The 22,869-nt window shown below is 45.0% G+C and overlaps 1 protein-coding gene across 1 annotated transcript; it reads left to right on the forward strand.

Annotated features, from left to right (window-relative positions):
* Positions 1–4,141: 4,141 nt before the first annotated feature.
* LOC126547720 (uncharacterized) lies at positions 4,142–19,227 on the forward strand. Its single transcript, XM_050195681.3, has 6 exons — positions 4,142–4,565; positions 6,835–6,920; positions 8,195–8,305; positions 12,555–12,662; positions 17,803–17,928; positions 19,106–19,227. Exons 1-5 carry the CDS (start codon positions 4,465–4,467, stop codon positions 17,907–17,909), a joined length of 513 nt encoding a protein of 170 aa, XP_050051638.1. The 5' UTR covers positions 4,142–4,464; the 3' UTR covers positions 17,910–17,928; positions 19,106–19,227.
* The last annotated feature ends 3,642 nt before the right edge of the window (positions 19,228–22,869 follow it).

The following is a 22,869-nucleotide window of genomic DNA, read 5'->3' on the forward strand; positions in this document are numbered from 1 at the left end:
AATGACGCCCATGCTCTTTGTACTTTTCTTACTCGCCAGGGCGCACCGGCTAAGAAGGCAGCCGATTTCGGTTGCACTTAATGTGACATAGATGGTAATAGCAATTGCCTAAAGGGTACAGATTTCCGGTGAATAAAGGAAGGGTCCCATTATCGCTGCTGTACGTATATCACAATTACACTTTTCCCGCAATACCTGTTTATGGAAATACTGAGTAGGTGCGTTTCATTGAACTTGAGTTTTTGCGAAATGGATGCGCCTGCAGAAATGTTGTGCAGCAGGGAGCTGGACGCCCTAACGACAGCGCTTTTCGTTTCATTATTATCACTCTTTGACAAAAGCACACTCGTTAAGCAAATATATTCTTAATGCTCTGGTTGTATACGCGACTGCCATCGAATGGCTGGCTTACTAGTAGAATGCAAGAAATAAAATAGGAAAGAATAAATCAATGAAAATTTTAAAGACAGAAAAGTGCTCGTTTACCTCGCTTTGGTCGCATAATAAAGAAGCCCAGTAGGCCGAAATAAATAATACCCAGACCCAACCCACGGTGTCTCTAATAAGCCATGAGCTGCTGTCGCACATTTTTACTGCGGTAGCAGTGAAGAGCTGGAACCTGGCCGGCCTGTTCTTCCTTTCCGTTACGCCGATGACGGTCGTTATTGCGTCGCTGTTTCCAGGGCACCTCGTTTCTCTAAGCTTTAATCTTGCTACAGGGCGAAGAAAAATCAGACTTTGGCACCTGAGAATATAATGGATGCGCCTGCAGAAATGGTGTGCAGTCCGGAGCTGGACGTGGTAACCATAGCGTTTTCTATTCATTATTGCTGCTCTTTGACAACAAACACACTCGTTGAGCAAATATATTCGTACTGTTCTGGTGGTATAAGCGACTGCCTTCGGTTCCCTGGCTTACTTTGTTAAAAATGCCGTTGACAAGCAAGTTCGTCTAAAAAAGATGCCCATTAAGGTTTATCAGGTCGTGCACTGCAAGCCTCAAGTAAGAACGAATGCTCTTTGCACGCAGGGCGAATGACCTAACGCTCATGCCTGACTGCGAGTGTTTATGACACTGCATTATGGCGCACCTTAGGTGCTTTGTAATTTGTATTGGGTGTATGTTGTCGCACAGACAGTGAGAGTGGTGGCGCCGGTGCATGTATTTCGGAGCCAAGAACAGGCACTAGTGCAGCCGACGAGGACTACGTTGTTTGCGTTGTAAAGAAGTTTTTTTTTCTTGAGAATATGGTGGTGTCCGCGCTGAAAGCCTGCTGCTGTCGGAGTAAATGAGTAGAAAACAGCATGAATCGCTCAAGTCTGCTTGATATCTTTTGCCAGAGCCGCAGGGGATATTTCAAGAATGTTTCAGTAAGAAATGCATCTCACATCTTATTTACTTCGCGTTAACACGACTTTTTTATGCAAGCCATATGGTCAGTCGCGGCATTCTCTAACGCCTACGCCCTCCGCCTAGGAATAGCCGCCATCCCAGCGTGCGAGCGCTGCGGTGAAGAGGAAACCATCGGGCTTATTCTGTGCCAGGCCACATTATTGTGCACAGCGATGGCACACGTCTACCGCTGTGCTCAGCAAGTTCAACGACTGAAGTCTGTTGAAAGAGACAACCTTCCAACGTAGACATCACTCTGAATCCAACTAGAAGACTGCTAAAGCATGGTCGTGTTTTTTGCACTATACCGGGATTAATTAACGTATATAGCACCTCCTGCTTTTTATCTCTCGTCTCCTCTTCCCTTCTTTCTAACCCCTTTTTCCCAAACCCACGTGCAGGGTTACGAACGGGAGACTTGCTTCTGTTTAATCTGCCTGCCTTTTCTATATCTCTTTCTATCTCGCAAGTACAGAGCGTAAATGAAAATTCAAGCTAATTAGAACGATTTCAGAAAGCCAACGGGCCCGGTGTCCCACATCGGCAGCGTGGCTAATAATAAGATCACGGTTTTGGCGCCTAAAACCCCAGAACCTATTCGTTTAAAGTCATTGGGAATTTTCACACACTGGCATTTTCACAGCGATAACAAAGACGGCACTCTTTGAATAATATTTCCTTTTCTCAGGTCATTCTGAGCGTGTTACGGTGTCATGTATAGTTTTGTTTTGTGAGGGCACGGCTACTGTTTCACTGTTACAAATTTATTTTAGAGGAAGTCACCCATTCTGTGAACGGGTCGCTATGTCAATCTTGGAATAAATGTTGCGACACTCTTCAAATAGTACCATATTATGCAATAATTGCTGCACAGAAGAGAGAAGGATCGAACTTTTCCATAAGTTAATTCAGCGGTTCGCGCTACTCAGCACACGATCAGTGGTTCCTGCTTTCAACAGAGTAAGTTCCTCGAGCCATCTCTTCCGGCATTTTGCTGTTTCGTCTTCCGATTGACATCATCTTGTCAAGACGGCAGTTTACACAGGAATGAATAGTCTCTATTTATTCTCTTCTCCGCCAGCGCATAAGCAAAAGCATGCTCGCCTTCCAGTGCTGTTTCGCCCAATTACAGGCCATTTCGCACATAAAGTAGAACAGACGGCTCAAAAAAAAAAAAAAAACATATGCATACGTGCCCAGGAAACCATTCTTGAGCAATGTTTCTATCTGGTGTCACTTTCACGCTATCGAAACTGAAAGAAGAGAACACTTCTGGTGTTCTTTTCGCTGGGGCAAGGATCTCATTCCAACTCGTCACGGGCACAAAGAAATATGCCCGAACTGAAACGTGGGTCCTGTACACGTCGGAGGAACTGCTGGAACAACTCATCGCGCGTAGGAATAACGTTCAAGACTACTGCTCGGAGGCCTGAGAAATGCGATTTTTTGCGGCAACACGTATTTTCATTGACAAGATCCGTTGAATGCGTATACACTGTGATCTGGAACGCGAATGCGTTGCTCGTGTTTGTTCTTGGAACAAGCCGTTAAAGCGCCAGGCGCTTCGGGTCACGACGCGTGCGGCAAGTCTTGACCTGGTTGATGCCGGCTACTGATCGTTGCTACGAAGAGCGCCGCACAAAGAGCGTTGCGGTTGGAGGAAAGAGCGTACATTGATTGGCTCCTTCCCATTAATAGCATCGCGCCAACCAGGAAAGAGCGCGCCTCGAAAGATTTGGCTCCCGAGAACAGGGTTTTGTCACCAGTGCGTGTGCCAGTGGCTGTGTTCTCGCAGCATACGGCGCGAACCGGAAGAAAGAAACATCCAAAGAACAGCGAAGAAGAAAAGGAATGGAGCAAAAGAAAAGCAAACTCAAACAGGGGGTTGGGGGGCACTCGTATTTGGAAGACGACACCAGCTGCGCGCATTGTGACTGCTCTCGACGAGCATTGAAATCTCCTTAGTGTGTGTGTGTGTCTTCATTCTGCCTTCGCCTGAAAGGCGTACCAGGGGACAGTTTGAACTGTCAATGAGCGAAGCGCAGCAGAAAATAAACTCGCATCTACGACCGGAAACAATGCCGGCTCGACGAATGGTCCTATTGAGTCGCGAGAGCGGTCGTATTTCGTTAGTGATTTACGGTGGCTGCCATCCGGCAAGTACTTTCGTTACGCGGTATTTGAACGCGCCAGGCTTAAAGTAAAAAAATAAAATAAAAAAAATAGAAAAACAGAGAAAAAGCAATACACAAAGCAAACCAAGTAGTAGTACAAAGCAGATAAAGTGAGACCCGTGTCGTCTAGTTGGACATCTTTTTTCTATCCCGCAGAGTTTTCTTCGATGCGTTTCCTCTTGTTGACGGCGAATGCTGCGCACAAGAGAACACGATGACGGTAGCAGGTCTGAGATGTACACTCGAACGGCTGTGCTCGCAGGTAGTGAGATGGAGAGAGAGAGAGAGAGAGAGAGAGAGAGAGAGAGAGAGAGAGGAAGAGAGAGTTGTCGAGCAGGCTGGATGAAGGGAAATATGATGAAGGCTTCAAATTTCCGCATAGGAGATCGCATAAATCACTTAACAGGGCGCACAAGCAGTAACAAAGTTTGCCTGAAGTGGGCTGTATAGTAGAAGCGAATGGACAAAAAACAGACGTGCAAGTAATGTAAAATAAGAGAATGGCTAAAATAAAAAGCGCAAAAGCTACAGAGTGAAATCACACTGACGCTAGCTCTTCTACTTTGCCAGTTGGACGAGCGCTTCGCATAGTTTGCCTTGCGGTACGCGGTGTGCGAGTTGGCTCGAGACTCCCGCGAAAAGAGGCCCGTATTTCTAGCTTACCTTTGGCTCTCCTCCCCTTCTCCTTTTCCTCTCGCCGTCGTGTTCATCGCTCGTCGTGGTGCCTGCGCCAGCCGCGAGCACGAACAAAAGGCACCATCTCTTCTCGCCAGCCTCGACCTAACACACTGGGAGAGAGTGCACGAAATTGCCCGTATATATTCGCACAGTCAGAGGTGGGCACCGCAACCGTGACACCCCAAACCCTCCGCGACCGCCCACCGCTCTCAGGCAAGCATGGAGCCGACAGCGAGAGCAGGATTGATCCACGTCCTTCTCGCACTGTCCTGCGCTACGCTCGCCTTGGCCGGCGGCTACTTTCCAGGCAAGAAGGCCCGGTACGTACGTGAGCACTATTTTGGCCTTGTGGGATTGTGTTGGAGTCAATTAGGCAGCGTTCCCCCGTTGCAGTGTGCCGTGCGTGTTATGTCAGCCATTCGTGTACAGTTCGTGCTTTGTGTGCTCTGTTCGTTTTCCTCGTGCTGGCAGCTGCGCACTGATCAATGTTAAAGACGTAAGAGGCCTTCGGCATGTTTCCAAAAAGGCACATGGTTTGCACAAGCGGCGCTTACTTCAAGTTTACGCGAGATTAAGAAAAGTGGCGCATCGAAGCGTTTCACCTTAACTCTAATTTGAGTGTACCGTAAGCGAGTTCGCGTTGTGTTAGCTTGAGAAGTGGTTCATAATTGCAGAGATAAGAGCCAGGAATTTTTCTCAATACTCAATAGGAAACACTGCGTAGAACGTGGAAACGTAGCGTGAAGCTTTGAATGCGATAGACGTCAGAGGCGAATGGCGCTAAACGTTTACGGAAAGTGACGAAAACGCTCAAAATGGGTTTCATTGAATTTAACATATTGTAACTTACAATTTATACTGTTGTAGCCGACTTCTTAGGACGCTGTAGGGACCTTTAGGTCATTTCAGTTTGCGGTAAATTTTACGAAGTGCGGTGACCATCAGTGGGTGCTTTGCCGCATTCACATAGCTAATGTTTAATGTTAAAATAGCACAAATTGAAAAGTAAGAATGCCAGTGTCCCCAGAATTTAAGATTTCCTTCAATGCGCCTAGCACTTTGAGGACGCGAAAAGCATGCGCATGTGAGCGGGTCATAGTCTTCCTGGCAGGAAAACAGTGAGCGGAGAGTGATAAAGAAAATAAATTCACGCAAGATTTGTATATTTTGGTGTCAAGACAAACCCCAAAGAATGTCAAAATTTTTATATTGTAGGGTTTAGGCCCTTGAGTATAACGAAAATAGACAAAATATCTCATAGCGATTAGTACAGCAACAAAACTACGCTTTCATAGCGAGGCGCCACGTTGGAACAAATTTGAAAAGTAACATAAATTATGGGGTTTTACATGCCAAATGCACGTTGGGATTATGAGTCACGCTATAGTGGAACGCTCCGGATCAAGTCTGACCACCGGAGTTCCCCCTTTAATGTGCACATAAATTTAAATACATGAGCAGTGCAAGAGCACCATAATCGTCATTTCCAGCGATACCAATGCACCGCTGGATGTTATGCATGACCGTAAATTCAGCACTTGCCACTCGTCACCGTCGAAGCACCTCGAACAGATTTGTAACTACGAAAATGTAACTATGAGCACATGCAAGAACCATGTTAGGTGCCTGCTATTGCGAAAATTTAGCACGAAATGAAATAGAACATTTAGTTGTCATCACTTCATACTTCCACCCAGTCCAAGTGACGTCCTTGAATGCTACGATGACAATGTTTTTATGTGGCACTGAGCCTATTCTTTAAGCATTAGCGAAATGGTTTCTTTGTTTCTGCCGGCAACTTTAAGATTTTTTGCGTAACTTGCACTTTTAATGATTTTTAATACAATATTTCGCCTTGCAGCTGAAATTATAGTGGGCCGAACCTACTTGCAATCAGGTGAAGCTAATGGATTGGTTAGACCCAACAAATGAAGGTATACGTGCTTCCCTAGCTATGATGATAAAAATATATTTCTTTGTTTCACGAGATCTAGGTCTCTGCTTAAGGCCCACGAGGAAGAATATTCCCATAACTGCATTTAGGATACCGTTTTGTGCACCGACAAGTGTGCAGCGACAAATGGCTTGCCGATTCTCTCTGCACATACGTTTAAAAAGTTATTTAAAAAATGTGTTTATAGGCTGATAAAGTGCCCTGCTACGCCTCACGTCATCTCACCCCTAAAGAAGAAGCTGCTCGGGCACTGGAACGTCGGGTCGGTAAAATTAAAATAAAATTTCGATCCAGTTTCTTTGTTCTTCATTTAACTTGTTCCTATGCAGATATCTGCCGAATCTTTACCCTTGGAGTACAGTAGTAGCTTTACGGGCTTTTAAGGTCTGCACGTGAACACGCTGGTTACACGTCAGCACATACTACTACACGCATAAGTCATCAAACACTTTACCGTATACGGCAAGTGTTGAACGAAAAAAAGGAAGTGAGTTTTTTTTTTAATTTTCATTGTAGCCTGCAGTTTTCTAAACAAGGGCTTAAACACGATTAAGGTGAAATAAAGCAAAATTATAACGCCTTCTTTATCTTGGTCGCTGAGAGGTATCCGTATTTTTTCTTTACTTCCATTGCAGCGGAGGTGGCCAACACCAGCAACACCAGCAACAACAAGTCAAAATGCCCCCAATAACAAGAACATGGCACATGACATCTGTGTCCGGTAAGCGGAGAATTATCATATGCCCAGCGTATTTTGATTGTCGGGTAAGCAGAACATTTCAGGACCATCATACTTTCGTAAGAGAAAGGAAAGGGTTAGTTGCATTAAATTCACGATTGCTGAAATTCATCAGGAAGCCAAATTTCCTTATTTTCATGGCAAACATGTTTGTCCTCAACGCCAGTTGCTATGCTCTTTTCCGAGTATTTGGAATAAACGGCCAATTTACTAGTGGGACCAGCGAAAAATAATTTGTACGTAGCTGCACGAGACTTTTCTCTGAGCTCTGAGCAGCTTGAGTGTCTATTCCTGGAAGCTTCACCAATATCACCATTGATTTAGACGCCAGAACGTGCAAATATTTTTAAGCTTATCTCAAAGCGGCTATCGTGATAGAGCAAATGGGCTACGTAGAGTGCCTGGGTAGGTGACAAAGCTACAGCAAGCTGTAGTAAAAGCAAAAATGAAATTGTGCTTTTGAGGAAAAAAAAAAGGGAGGGTGCTAAACGGAGGTAATCGCAGGGAAGACACAGCATTGCGCCTTTCTTGCTACCCTGCACTGATATGCGATGTTTTGGGAGATTAAGGGAAAAGAAAAGTTAAGTAATAAAACCACAGAGAGAGAATACGCGAGGGGCGTACACACAAGGAAGCGTTCACTAGGCGTTAAATGATGGGACTGAGGATCGGAACGCCGCAACGCTATAGTAGTTTTCGTCTTAAACGTCGCTAGAAACTAGGGCCCCAAGGTTGTCCTGTGCGAACAGTCATGTATGCATAAAAAATGGACATTGGCGTAGAAATTCGCATCCTTGAATGAGGACCGCTAACAAAGGCTCCTTTGCTTAGCACGAGTTGGAGGTCTAGCTGGTTGAACATTATTTGGGCCGCCACGCAAGATAGATAGGAACACAACTTGAAAACGCACGCTATGCGGGAGTTATGTTACTGTCTGCCTTGCCCTTCTGCCCAAAGAAAGTATGCCTGCTATAGACACGCACGGCCCAGACAGTTGTACGTGGAGCCAGAACGCATACTTATCAGAAGTAAACAAGCATTAATGAGAACGATACTTAGCGGCAGGTGCCACTAAACTAACCGCTACTGTACAAGCCCTGCTCTCATGGTGTCCAATCATTGCCCTAACAAATGCTCTATTGCACACGATGCCTGTGGCATATAGCTTTAAATGAAGTAGAATGCAATCGTGTTATGGCAGTTTCGGTTCGTCGCGCACAACGCGCAGCTTTCGATTTGGTCATGTGCGTATGCAGATTGCAGCCTGGAGCGATGCCAACAGATCTGCGAGGAGCACTACGGCGCCACCAAGCTCGACGTGACCGGGCGTTGCGACGGTGACGGCTGCAACTGCGAGTATCGTGAACGTAAGAAAAAAGTGCTCATGCTTCGTGGCAAAGTCACCGGCTTTTCTGTTTCTGACGTGGCTTCCTTCCTATTAGTGAGCACGCTAGAGAGGGTAGATTTCTGAGACTCACTGCACCTGTTAAGTAACTAATCGCAATTTCTATACCCCTCTATGCTACGGAACATAAAACGCTTCAGGGATACGACCGACCTTGTATGACAGTGATTTATTTGCACAATGAATGCGTCTCTTGTCAAATGCCGCCGAATTTCAGCAGAGACAACAAAACCGTCCTATTCAAGGCGCATAATACTGTATAAGGTTTAAGGCATCAGCGTCAGCTATGTTATTGAGGTGGCTACTTTTCGCATTCCGAATGACGCACAAGGCGATCCGTTAAAATACGGGTTTCATTCACATTTATAGTTATATTCCAAGTTACAAATACAAGCAGTTAAGCGGCCAAAGGTACGAAAAGTGAGATGACGGCAAAAGGCTGGTGAATGCTTCTAGCTTTGACCAACAGCGGAGGCGCCATGACTTTGGTGTCCTGCTTCTGAGCACAAGGTCGTACTCATGCTTCGAGTACACTTTAAACAGCAACCAGGTGACCAAATTAATCCGGCGCCTTCCTTTACGGCGTCTCTCTTCAAGGCCCAGTGCTTATTCGGGACGTCAAACCTCATAAATCAATCAGCATTTACCTTTTGCTCGCGCGAGTGGGCGAATTCCCTCGCTCTAATTTTATTGCTCTCAACATGCCGTCTGCTCCACTCGCGAGTTTTTATATGCCTACTTTTTTATTACGGCGTGACACCAGCCCCTTCGGCGTTCGCCTCCATTCGTGTTGTGCGATGGCTCGCTGAATGACTGTCAGCTTGCTCTGCTGAGTTGCGAGTAAAGTGAGGAAGAAACCGGACGCCGCTTGAATGTATTTGTCGTGCCCCGTGCTTGGTAAAAGTGGTGCGCGGATTATTCAGGAGATACGACATCTGAGGTACGGCAACGAGGCTTGTGACCAAAGTCTTTTTTGGGAGAAAGGAAGATGAGATGGAGGTAAATCCTTCGCGAAACCCGGCTGACGAGTTTTGCAGACACGACTGTCACGTTCTCGTCACTGTACACCACTGTCATTTCCATAGTTTACGTGCGATGCGCAAGAAAAGATAAAAATACCACGCAGAATTAACTAACACTGGATAAAAACAGGGGAGCCTCAATCTCGGAGCTAGCGTGTTGAAGCAAGCTTTTTTGCCCATTATTAGTCAGTTCAAATGTCTGTCTTCGTATGACCTTTTTGCCGTGCCAAGAACACGCATGAAGCGCACTTAGTCGAGCGTGCTTGACCTTAAGTGTTATTCCGCAAGTGATGTTTCTCAAGGACATACAAAGTTCACCACGATGGCCCATATTGGACTCGCAAAACTGTCAATCTTCAGGGTGGCGTTTCAGTAGCAACACTTGCAGGGTAACGGACAATAATTTCTGAACTACATTGACAATCACAGAATATCTAGTAAATGCACCGTACTGACTCACTCGCCACTGGGTCGAGGGTCGCTTCATTGACATATGCAAATGGTGGTGTTCAAGACAAGGATCTTTTTTGGAGATTTCACATCGTTTTGGGGTTCAAGGGATCTGCGTGGTATCTCACTGCTGCTTTCTGAACACTTTCGTTGAAATAAGAGGCTTTCCAGTGCACGTAGAACAATAAAAGACTTCGAAATAAATCTTTCAGCAAAAAATCCGAGAACACCTAGGCACTTCTTATGAGTTATGAGTGCGAAAGCATTACCGTCCTATTCAACGGCGCTGAGCATTTCTTCGAGTTTTCTGCTGCGAGTAATGTGCCATAGCATTACGTGCTGCCCGAGCCAGCAAGCAGCAGCAGCCTGCAGTGCCAACACCCCATGCCATCGACGCAACATGTGGTGCGCAACGCTGCAGCAGGTGTTCCCTACCGAGGCGTTCCCGAGCCTGCTCTTCCAACACCTCCTAGATAGCACAAGGCCTGTGCACTTCGATCCATGATGTCATGCTACCTTGCCCGACTGCCATAGAACCTAATGGGGATGCTCCCGAGTAAGCCGCGGTGATTTTGACGGCCCCGCTTTCCTCACACTGGGCTTGACAGTGGAAATTTCGGCCCAAGTAACATGACGTCATAGAGCAGAGTGCGCAGGCCCGCCATCGCTCGTCTTCGTCGAGGCACGCTCGTGACGTGGCGTCGCATCCAGTGACAATGCGAGTTTAGATGCCCTTTCGCTGCTACAGACGACAGGCGCGGGCTTGAATCCCTCCAAAGCCTAGGCAAAAACCTCGCATTTAAAGTTTTGATGGACAGTGGCTTTTCTGATTTACACATCAATTCATTAAATTAAAATCCCCATGCCCCAACAGAGCCGAAATTCGCCCCTGTCATGGAACCCGTGTCCGGCGAACTTTGTGGCCTGCTGCACCTGGATTGTCAAAATTGAGACTTCGTTTTTATTTAGCCATGTGGCTTGCATCGCAGGTTTGGAATTCGGCATGCCGTGCATCATTAAAACAGCTTAAAAGGCCCCAGAGCTCCCGATTAGGTACGAGATGTTCGTATTTACAGACCCTAACGACAATGCATTCATACAAGCGCAAAAGGTAAAAAGCAGGCTGTTCTGATGGAAACGTTACCGAATCCTGCGAGTTTGTCACAGTACACTTTCATGAATTATATAAAGAAAATGTTTGACACACTTCAGTGCAGCATCTAATACAATTAAAGTATGCCGGTGTCTCGGAAGAAATGTTCCAAGATGTTGCACCCTCACCGTTGTGTTCTCTTCGATGGTCGTGAGCTAGGCGAGTGATAAAATAGCAGGCGAAACAATGACGCTATTATTCTCAGTCTAGACGCATGTTTGTGGAGTGTTCAGGGCTCTGCAAGACAGATGCTGGGTGTCCGCATCGTCGCAACGAAAAGATCAAACTGAGGATGATGGACGTATGGTGCAGCACGTCAAACTGATGCATGCCTAAATGCATCGGTGCCACATGGAAGCAGGTGATGCAAGAGGTACTTACGATGACAATGCATTCCATGAAAGAAAGGTTGCTTGTCACTTTTCCTGAAGTAATGGGCCGCATGCAATTGCTCTTTGAGCACCCATTCATCATCATCATCAGCAGCAGCCTGGTTATGCCCACTGCAGGGCAAAGGCCTCTCCCATACTTCTCCAACTACCCCGGTCATGTACTAATTGTGGCCATGTTGTCCCTGCAAACTTCTTAATTTCATCCGCCCACCTAACTTTCTGCCGCCCTCTGCTACGTTTTCCTTCCCTTGGAATCCATTACGTAACTCGTAATGACCATCGGTTATCTTCCCTCCTCATTACGTGTCCTGCCCATGCCCATTTATTTTTCTTGATTTCAACTAAGATATCATTAACTCGCGTTTGTTCCCTCACCCAATCTGCTCTTTTCTTATCCCTTAACGTTACACCTATCATTCTTCTTTCCATAGCTCGTTGCGTCGTCCTCAATTTAAGTAGAACCCTTTTCGTAAGCCTCCAGGTTTCTGCCCCGTACGTGAGTACTGGTAAGACACAGCTGTTATACACTTTCCTCTTGAGGGATAGTGGCAACCTGCTGTTCATGATCTGAGAATGCCTGCCAAACGCACCCCAGCCCATTCTTATTCTTCTGATTATTTCAGTCTCATGATCCGGATCCGCAGTCACTACCTGTCCTAAGTAGATGTATTCCCTTACCACTTCCAGTGCCTCACTACCTATTGTAAACTGCTGTTCTCTTCCGAGACTGTTAAACATTACTTTAGTTTTCTGCAGATTAATTTTTAGACCCACCCTTCGGCTTTGCCTCTCCAGGTCAGTGAGCATGCATTGCAGTTGGTCCCCTGAGTTACTAAGCAAGGCAATATCATCAGCGAATCGCAAGTTACTAAGGTATTCTCCATTAACTTTTATCCCCAATTCTTCCCATTCCCCAATTCTGCCGCAGCACCCATTACTGACAATCAACTCAGGCGAGCTTCCGCATTAACTCTTGCCACTGAGTGTGCTGTCTTCTTCGTTGCCCATAATACCGAGGTGCCCAGAGACCAGCTGGAATGCCACTTTTTTATTTTTCACCAGCATCTTGAGTTCAGCGGGACATAGGACAATTTAAACACAAGCTTGACCACTTAAGAAGTTTCATGCTCTTTCTGTAGGAAAATTGGTAGCGTACAAAGGGCCTCTATTTACTGTGTTCTTGCACGTCCCCAGCGTGCAGACAGATGCCATGCTACCAAAGCTGTCTGAGGACCAAGCGCGGAAAGCTGAACCTGAAGGCGAACTGCATCAGACACGAGTGCTTCTGCAAGTGGGACAACCGTAAGTGCTGGACCATGTCGCATTCTGCACAGAAACACTCAAGTCGGGTTTTTAGGGTCGTCTAAGAGAAGTATGAGTAGGTTATATGTTCTTGAAATTGATACCATATATTTATGTGCATGTCTTTCAACATAATTTGTTATGGATGTGTTTCAATCAGGAGATTTATATGCTCGTCGTCTGAAATATAGAACGAACGGGTATATGGCGAGATCAGTATCTCTCTGTGTTTGAGCAGCCATTGAGCGCAGCTGGGGCCGCTGCCACAGTCGACGTGATGTTTTCTTCTTAAACACTATAGTTTTGACGCTGTAGTTGGCCACGTAGCTTGGGAAAGCTTTGCACATACACTGCTAGCGTGCGTGCGTTTCAATCCAGTCATATGTCGGAAAACTTTGCTCTCACCAGTGACTCTATATTTTAATCTTTGTGAGCTTCTTTTTTTTTCGTTTGAACGTAAATGTTCTAACTGTGCGCCTTCACTTACGTAATTGGTAATGCAACTAAAGCGTTAGTAGTACTGTTCAAATATTATTTAATATTTAAGGCCGTCATCATAAGTCGTATTGAAACAATATTAATACACTAAATATAAATAATAAAGTTATGTTATAGTTGCCTCAAAAATGAACAAAGAGCTTTCCGTCTGATTCGTTAACCATGAGTTCACTTTACTTTCTTAAGCGTGTTTGACACATGGAACATAGTTGAATGGCTCGAGCTAAACATTGTCTAAGTGCTGCCTTTGTAAAACATAGGAACGAGCAGTCGCTGGGCATAGTAGACATGGGCCACCAGGGTGAATTCAGGCCCTTCATTCTTCTTTCCTTCTGCAAGCCCAGCTTTTCCTTGTGCGCTACAAAACAACCCACATATATACATTCCGTGTGACCGCCGCAACGGTGTCTAGCTTATGACATGAAAATGTCGTATTGGAGTACGAGTCGCAGATTTCAGGTTCAGTGATGCGTCAAATGCAGCAGCTTTCTTCGGTTTGACTTCTCTTCACACCGGCCTTCTAGTCACAAGGTCTATGCGCACATCGAGCGATATCGTCTACCTCAGACAGCGCATATGATTTAGCATGACCGGCGGCATAGACGCGTCAACTGTATTCATCACCACTGTGCCTTCAGATCCTATACGTCGTCCTTTGCTATTTCCATTCTATACTGAAGGCTAGCCGTCAAGAGTCTAGCCATTGGCCACGGCAGTCACTTTTCTGCATAAAGCGCGATAATTATTCACTGTAACCAGTTTACCTTAAGACGTCGGAAGCAGACAAAAAGCAGTAACGCGTGACCAACGCAAGTGAAGAAAAGGACGGGAAAGAGCTTATGTTCAGTAAATAACGCCAAGGCGTTAGACGGGACTGATCGGTTGGGTTTTAGGTGTCTTCATGAGGAAACGTTTTTAAAGAGAAGATTATTGGACAAGCTTCTTCGGTTTTGCACATGAGGTTCCTGCGGATATTGCGATAATTTATGTGCCCCTGTGACGAAGGCAACGAACTTCGATGTAGATATTATGACACAATTGGGAACGTCGGCCATTTCCCGAATCCAGTAACGCTAAATCATGTGCGTTGTCTGAGGGAGACGAATCCGCCGTGGTTGCTCAGTGGCTATGTTGTTAGGCTGCTGAGCACAAGGTCGCGGGATCGAATCCCGGCTACGGCGGCCGCATATCGATGGGCGCGAAATGCGAAAACACCCGGTTGCTTAGATTTAGGTGCACGTTAAAGAACCCCAGGTGGTCTAAATTTCCGGAGTCCTCCACTACGGCGTGCTTCATAACCAGAAAGTAGTTTTGGCACGTAAAACCCCATAAATTAGTTTTTGAGGGAGACGATATCGCTCGGTGTGAGCATAGACCTTGTGAATAGAAGAAGGCCGATGTGAAGAGTGCTGAGAAGTCAAATAGAAGAAAGCTGCTGGATTTGACGCATTACTAAAACTGAAGTCCGCGACTCGTGCTTGAATATGACCTACAGCCATCGGCGAAAAACAAAACGAAATAACAAAACACTCTGCTAGCTAGACAAAAAGAGTCGTGCGGAATTTCGTACGTAACAGCGTTATGGATCTGCAACTAAGTACAACTTTCAGTCTGCACATTAACAGGCTCTCGGGGGCGCAGTCATCGTCTCCTTAAATTTATTTCCTTTCGTTCTAATTTTCTTTCCACCTTTTTTCCACACAAGTCTTCAGCAGCTGGCAAAAATGTGGTTCTACAAGACGATTTTTACGTTCTTTGTTCGGCATAAATCTTTCCGTTTTCTTTTCACACAGGTTGAGGTCTCAGTGGTTTATTCGGACCTGTTTTGCTAATGAACCGATATGATTTCCTGTTATCTGTAGACTAGCAATAACATAGCGTTGCGAAAACGCTGACTTATCATTTATGGCATACAACGCGTTAATCCATTTCGACAGCTGAATTTGTCAGTGCACGCGATAATAGGATTTATTTATTTATTTATTTATTTATTTATTTATTTATAATACCATCAGGGTCAGCAGACATTACAGAGGGAAGTGGTCAAAATACAGAAAAACTACAAAATTTTAACTACAAGAAGAAGCAGCACAATGTTTCTAATTATGCAATAATAGTTATGAAGAGGCAGAATACATGTTACAAAAATACTATATATACAAAAAAGCAGTCCAGTGTTTCTAATTATACAATAATAGCTATAAAGAGGCAGAATACAACAAGATGTTACAGAGTATTGGTTAATGAAGTCACAAATTTTTCATGACCTGAAATTGTTACTACCAATTTGGGAAGGCAATTCCAATCATTTGATGTGCGTGGTATGTGGGACTGTAGGAATGATTCTGTTTTACACCACGGAATGCCAACTTTATGAGCATGATCCAGACGGTGCGAAACGTAAAGGGGGGGGGGGGGAAGTATTAGTAAATCGCGCTGGTAAGGATCATGATACAGTTTGTGAAAAAAAGCTTAAGCGAAGCATCATCGCACGTCGAGAAGCAAGCTTAGGTAGTTTAAGGTTAGCTTTGATTGCCGTGATGCTCGCGATTCGATTGTAATTAGAGAGTATAAAACAGACCGAATTATTTTGCACCATTTCAAGTGAATGTACGAAATTATTATAATGCGGATCCCAGACCGAAGCGGCATATTCTAACTTAGGGCGAAGGAGTGTTTTATATAGTATTAGTTTGAGAGACGAAGGCGATTTTGCAAAGTTACGACGAAAATATCCGAGCACGCGATTAGCGTTGCAGACAACATGAGAGATGTGAGTATCCCATGTTAGATTGCTAGTGATGTGAACTCCAAGGTACTTATATGAAGATACGCTGTCGAGTAGTGCATTATTTAAGTGATAAATGGGTAAACTAGTAATCTTTCTAGACACTCGCATGAATTTGCATTTTTTAATGTTTAGATCCATAAGCCATGTATTACACCACTCAATGGCTGCGCTAATGTCAGCTTGAAGAAGAGCGTCATCGTTTGGACCTGTTATTTCTCGGAAAATTACGCAATCATCGGCAAACAAATGAACGGATGAGGAAACGCAAAATGGTAAATAGTTAATATTAATCGTTAATATTAATATTAACCTATAATCGATTAGGGCAAGACATCGTTTTAGGAATGGTGCAGTTTAGAGTGGGGAGAAGTACAAATATAAAGACTAAAAAGGGGGAAAAGATAGGGTGGTCAATCACAATAAAAAATACGGTTCGTTACCCTACACTAGAGGAAGGGTAGATAGAAAGACAAAAAGGAAATGGAGAGAGACACCGCGCACATATATACGCGCGCAGAAGTTGGCATAGGTTAACATGAGTCAAAACTAAAGCGGTAACGACGGCGCAGTGTGGTATGTTTGGTGATATTCAGTAATGAACACGTAGGGCGTGAAAGGAGACCGCAAAGCAGGCAGACAACAAGCGAGCGCTTCGTTGTTAGCATTCTTTGTGGTGTCTCTTGTTTCATACTAAATCCGTGTCTAATGGGCTGTCGCCCCTAAGAGCGTAACATTAGATGCTCTGTTACTTTACAATGAACAGAGGATCTAAGAAGTAGACGCTTGATTAAGCTTCAAAATTTGTAGCGAGCTATATCCTGAGAACCTTAGGCAAATCGAAGACAATATCATTGCTTTTTTTTACGTTGGGTCTTATTACGGATTGGTATGTTATAAAGAGAGAAAAAAACATTTTGCTTATACTGTGCGGTAAAATGTTGAATGCAGCCTTATCATGTTCATGGAGAAAATAACTAAAATCTCACGTTTTCTTTTTGTCTGAAGAAATACTTTTCTTTACATTAACACAGAGATATGAATGTACCATATGGGAGGCTGACGTGTTAGGGCTAAATACTGAATTTCCGTGCCATTTCGCGGTTTCCAAACGCATCTGGGGGTGTTTTGTTCTTGTTCCCCGTAACAATGGTCTATCTATTACGTCATTTTTAAGTTTTTCGTAAGTTGTTATATTCGTGTTTCGTAACATTATTCTTGCAATTTTTTGTAGTTTTCAGCGCTCGTGAGAGGACAACAAAATTCTTCGACAAACACTTGACTACACAATTCGCGTCACCCATACAATCAGATTCCAAAACAATCGCAAGCCATGACAATCGAAACGAGCGCGAACGAGAGCAAACCAAGCAAACCAAACAAGCGCGAGCGAGAGCTGAGGCGAGCCGACGATAATACGAAACGAGTGGTCCGGCTGAGACCAGATACGAGTACGCATCGAGTGGTCGGACGGGTCCGCGTGAAACCAGTTTCCCGCGCGCACGTCAGTGAAGGTGCCGCTCTCATTGGTATCCGCCGTTCGCGGCTCGTGCCTTTTTTTCATCTGCGCTCCGCGTTCGCTCGGTCATCCTTCGCTGTTGTGCTCGTTCGCTCGAATACGCCGATACCGACGCCGACACTCGCCGCCGGAACGGGTGCCTAAAAGCTGCTTCCTAAATAAAGTCGTCCGTCACTACAAAGAAAAAAATGTGTCGCTACACAGACAAAAAAGCCGCTAACTCTGGTGACAAAACTACTAGAAAGTAAACACTGACTGAATGTAGAAGATCTCTCAGGAGGATATCCGAGTTTGGATATATTTTGCTGTGCATTCATAATGCTTTCTCCTCGCAGACTGCATAGCTTCCACCTGTGAGGCCTTGTGCCTTAGGGACCACAAGGGAAAGGAAGGAGTGAGGGGACTTTGCGTCGGCGAGGACTGCAGCTGCAGGTGGAACTGAACACCAAGATAAAAAAAGAGTAAGGTCGACGTGAAGCAATCACTACTGCGATACTAATATATTCATTCATATAGGATGAAGCAGTGGGTCACGGTGCTTTTCGCCTTAAACGTCTTCGCGACTGAATGCAGACGTACTAGGAAGGACATGCAACGAAACATGCCACGTTTACAGTCGCTGGCACACAGAACAAACGGCCCGGTGTTTAAAGTGTTGGAAGATATATCAGCCTTCCAACACCCATCAGAACTTGGATTTGATATCTAGATTTGGGGCCGTAGTTTGCGAGGCTTCTGTTCCCCTGATTCTATTCAGATGAACAGAACCATCCGCCCCGCTGAGTGCTCGATCCTTGCGGTAGCTGAGGAACTACTTCGGACACGCCAATTATGAAGGGCTAATGAAATGAAAAGCGGAGACAGCCATGCAGACATATGGCCTGTGAGAGACTAGTTAAATAAAAAAAAACTTTATCGAACGCGCCACATTTGGCCTTTCTTCATATAAATAAATAAATAAATAAATAAATAAATAAATAAATAAATAAATGAACACGCAACAACTTGGCGATGAAAGGCACCACAGTAGATAGGGTTCCGTTTTATTTATTGACAAGGTGGGCTTCGTGCCGTGCACCTAAATTCGGTGCAAGAGCTTTTTCACATACCAATCATTGGGATGAACACTTCCAACAAATTGGGTGTTATATGTGCATTACCTTGAAGGATTAGTGACTCCGTTAACTCGATTATTGTTAATCATGCTGCACAGTGATAACCTAGTGAATTTACCCATTACTACTGCTAATGCATTGTTGTAGAGGCATTCGGGTAAGATACAAAGAGAATCACTTTCCATTACCTCGTCTGAGCCATTTATTTCTATAGCCGAAGGTTTCATGGCGGTGCGTTTCTTGTACAATGTGCTTGTCTAAAAGTATCTCGCATGATATCTGCAGGATCTAGTTGTATACGCATAATATGGCATATACCAAATGTAGACGTACTTGCATGTCGAAGGTCTAAAGAAGCAACATCATTCCCCAAGCTTTGGCTCGTCTTTCTGTATAAAAAACATTTTAACCTGAAAGAAAAAAGAATGGAAAGGGGGATTTCAAAGCGGGCTCATACTTGAACGTGAACACGAAAATGGCCGAGTGCTACGTAAAAAGCAATGTGTTTTATCCTTCCGCGCAGGCCACCTCGCTTGCCTTCGTGCCATCTTCAAGAAAGAAGCGAGCGAAGAACTTCCGTTACAAGTCTCTCTTACGCTCTGTAATGTCTGTATGCTCAATAAAACTTATTTGCGATTCTTCCAATCTCTCAATGTCGCTGTCAGTTCTCGAAAACTCTCAAATGTCTGCTCAGCAGGTTGTTGCTTTGCGCAAATGAAATTCACCCACTTTATTTGTGCCGCTAGCCGCTTCGTTGATTCTTGAAATAAAGCTTCAACTACAAATAAAATAACCATAAATTTGTTTTTTTTTTCGGTAAATCATATGGCGAAAGTTCCGAAATCAGTGGCGCCTCGAACATAACTTTTTTTTTTCGCACGCACATAAAAAGGTAGAACATAGTGCTGCGATGAGTATTTAGTCCGTAGCAGCTGGTCGGAAGCGCTCGAATTATCCCATATCGCGTAGTATAATCCGCAGCGATCGCAACCCACTTGATTCCCTTGGTCGACGTCAGGAAGGGGTCTACAAGTCCAGCTGGACGCGATAATATGCTTAGATATACAGTAGACGCCGGCAATACTTGATTTTCTGTGTGACTTAGAAATGGGGGTTCTGGGGCAACAATTAAGCTGAATATGACATGGAACTTTAACCCACACTGCGTCTGCGTCAGCTCGCACGCGAGCTTATGCAGGCTCTGTGGAACACCAATGAATTCACGAACGCACGTCTCCACTGATTGGATGCACGTCTGCAACTCTGTCTTCCACCACGAGCGAAAGCAACACCTGCGTGCCGTATGTGACTTGACGTGGCATTCATGAACGCCTATTCCTTCCGCAATGGAAGGGCCGAAAGTCCTGCTTGCGACACCTGCAGCTGCGAGGAGACGATCAAGCACCTCCTCTGTGACTGTCACCGTTGCAATGTACCAAGAAAAGTTCTTGCGACCACGCTCGAAAAAGTGGGCGATCACCCCGTCACAGAAGAAAAAGTTCTAGGGCACTGCTCCAGATGGGGTTCGGCACTCAAGGCCTTAAGGGCTCTGCTCAAGTCCTTCAGGGCTAGTGAATTGCGCGACCGTCTTTGAAAGTTGTAGTATGTAGCATCGCGTTATTGTGTGAACTCTTCTCACTTTTTTTTCTTCGCTCGCCTTTTACTCCCTTTAACCCTTTCCACAGCACAGTGTAGCCAGCCAATACTTACACTGGCTAACCTCCCTGTCTTTCCTCCCCTTTTGTCTTTCTCTCTTTATTTATTCTGATGCAAAGAATAGCGTCGATGTTGGTAAAGCAGACGTGTTTTAAAGCTTATGAGCTGCTTTAAATACACTACGTAATAAAATATACCTGCACTTAAAAGCGAGTACGTTAGAAAACCCAAAAATCACGCCTTCGGGAGAAACGCACAGCTGTTTTACGCTAATGCACTTGAACTTTTCATGTAGATAATTCTATAATAGGGTGACGTGCATGATTTCATAAAGTTCAGTGAATACCCTATCGTCAGTAGGCGTGTTGCACACGTCAAATACAGCTTTCTGCGTAAGCTATATTATTAATACGTTTAGCATTTACCTACTTCAGCAGTTTTGAATCTATCTATCTATCTATCTATCTATCTATCTATCTATCTATCTATCTATCTATCTATCTATCTATCTATCTATCTATCTATCTATCTATCTATCTATCTATCTATCTATCTATCTATCTATCTATCTATCTATCTATCTATCTATCTATCTATCCTCTTACGCCAAGCCAGTGGGCCAAGTTATCTCCACGGCTGGCCATTGGATATGTGCTCGTAGTCGTAATGACGTCGTGGTCTTTCCATCGTCTTCATTCAGCTTCGTCACCTGACTGTCGTCATGCCGTCGTCTCCATGCCTTTTTTCGTCGACCCCGTGGCCCAAGTTGCCTGATATCTTGGGTGACTGGCTCGTGCTCTTGAGGCCGTCGTGGACATTGTGTTGCTGCCATTCTGGCTTTGTGTTCCGGCACTCGTCATGCCGACGTCATCACGCCATCTTCGTCATATCGTCGTCATAAATTCGTTGTCATACCGCCATCGTGGTGGCATCGTCATCACTCCTTCATCGTCATCTGATTTTCGTTATGGGGTCGTCTTCACGCCATCGCCGTCATACTCTCGTAGTCAAGCCATTGCCCTCACACTTTTATCATGCTATCGTCATTGAGTCATCGTCATGCATCCATCGTCACGCATTCGTTGTCATACGTCATTGTGATGCTGTCATAGTCATTCCATTGTTTTCATTCTAACTTCGTCATCCGACTCTCGTCATGCCGTCGTCGTCACGCAATCATTGTTATACGAGTGCAGTCATGTCTTCTTCGTAACTCTGTCGTCTTGCCATTGTCATCACTTGAGAAACGTGATCCAATTGTCTACGTACCGTTTTCTTCATACTGCTTTCGTCATGCTATCGGCGTAATTTTTTCGCCATTCTATTGTAATCATGCTGCCGTTCTTCAATCGTAATTATGGTGCGATCTTTATGCTATCATCGTCATTACGTCGTCGTCAGACAGTCGTCGTCATGCATTCGTTGCTATACTGTGATCGTAATGGTCGTTCCATCGTTGTCACTGCAGCTTCGTCATCCGGCTGCCGTGAGCTGTAGTCATCACGCCATTGTCGTTATACAGTCTTCGTGATATACTTGTCACGCCATCGTCATCACCCACTCATCGTTGGCCCATTGTCCTCATTATGTCATGCTCATGAACGACATTGGCAAGCGAGCGCTATACGAAATTTGGTCGATACCAGATACAGTGTACGTCGCGTATAGTGGAGGCAACGAAAGTCTCACAATGACCACTAACCAGTTTAAATAAGTGTTTCTTCGGAAATAAAGGCAGCGCATCGCTACCTTGCATCAGTGCTAATTGCATTACCGTCGACACTCATCGGGACATGTGTTCTGCCGGAATTTTAATGCCATCGCATTAAAATTCCGGCAATAATTTAACGCGAAACTCCGTTGGCCTTGGCGTGACCGAAAGATCGCCCCAAAAATGGCCGACGGCGCAACGAGCAAAAACAAATCAAAATGTGCTCGGATTGAAGTCAACATTTTTCAGGGAGGTTTCTGTAAACATAGTAAAGGAACGGCTTTGAAAAGTCGGTAAATGTCGGTCTGGGCGCGAGACGCGCACGCTTCCCCGACGCCATGGCGACTCCACGGTTCTGGCTGGCTGAAGGTGTGCCTAGTGCGTGTGTCATTGCATACGTCATGTCTCAGCCATGTGGCTGACTAAAGGTGCGGCCTAGTGCGTGCGCCGTTGGGCACCTGACGATGAAGAAATGGGAAGGAGATGACTCCACGTCACGAGTGTGAAACATGAACGCATTCATGGCGTTCCGCGGCCTGCAAACGGTACAATGCTTTCGCATTCCCACATGTAAGCAGTCTTAAGTGCCACTGCCGATTTTTTTTTTATATTCTGAGTTTCTGTGGTCTCTCTCTCTATCCAATGCTTTCATACAAATATTTCTCTAGTGAGGCTTGCTCTCACAAAAAAAGTAATGCTTGTGACGAAGTCCCTGAAGATTTAGGAACAATATGCGTAGTCGGCGTTTACACAGACGAATCCTGGCCAAACAATGCCTACCGAAGAGGAGCCATCACCCATCACAACCCAGCTACCAACGTTACCGTGGCCAAACTCATACGTGCGGCAGCGCCTACATAGATAACACGGAAATAGAGCTGCAAGTTACTGCCAAGACGATCGACCACACAGCACGATCT

The sequence above is a fragment of the Dermacentor andersoni genome, chromosome 1 (assembly GCF_023375885.2).
Source record: "Dermacentor andersoni chromosome 1, qqDerAnde1_hic_scaffold, whole genome shotgun sequence".
In the NCBI taxonomy this organism is placed as follows: Eukaryota; Metazoa; Arthropoda; class Arachnida; order Ixodida; family Ixodidae; genus Dermacentor; species Dermacentor andersoni.

Excerpts from the sequence above, each read along its gene's own strand:
- LOC126547720 (XM_050195681.3), top strand. The coding sequence starts at position 4,465 with ATGGAGCCGACAGCGAGAGCAGGATTGATCCACGTCCTTCTCGCACTG. Across the intron at positions 4,566-6,834 it reads TTTCCAGGCAAGAAGGCCCG|CGGAGGTGGCCAACACCAGC; the intron begins GTACGTACGTGA and ends CTTCCATTGCAG. Across the intron at positions 12,663-17,802 it reads CTTCTGCAAGTGGGACAACC|ACTGCATAGCTTCCACCTGT; the intron begins GTAAGTGCTGGA and ends TTCTCCTCGCAG.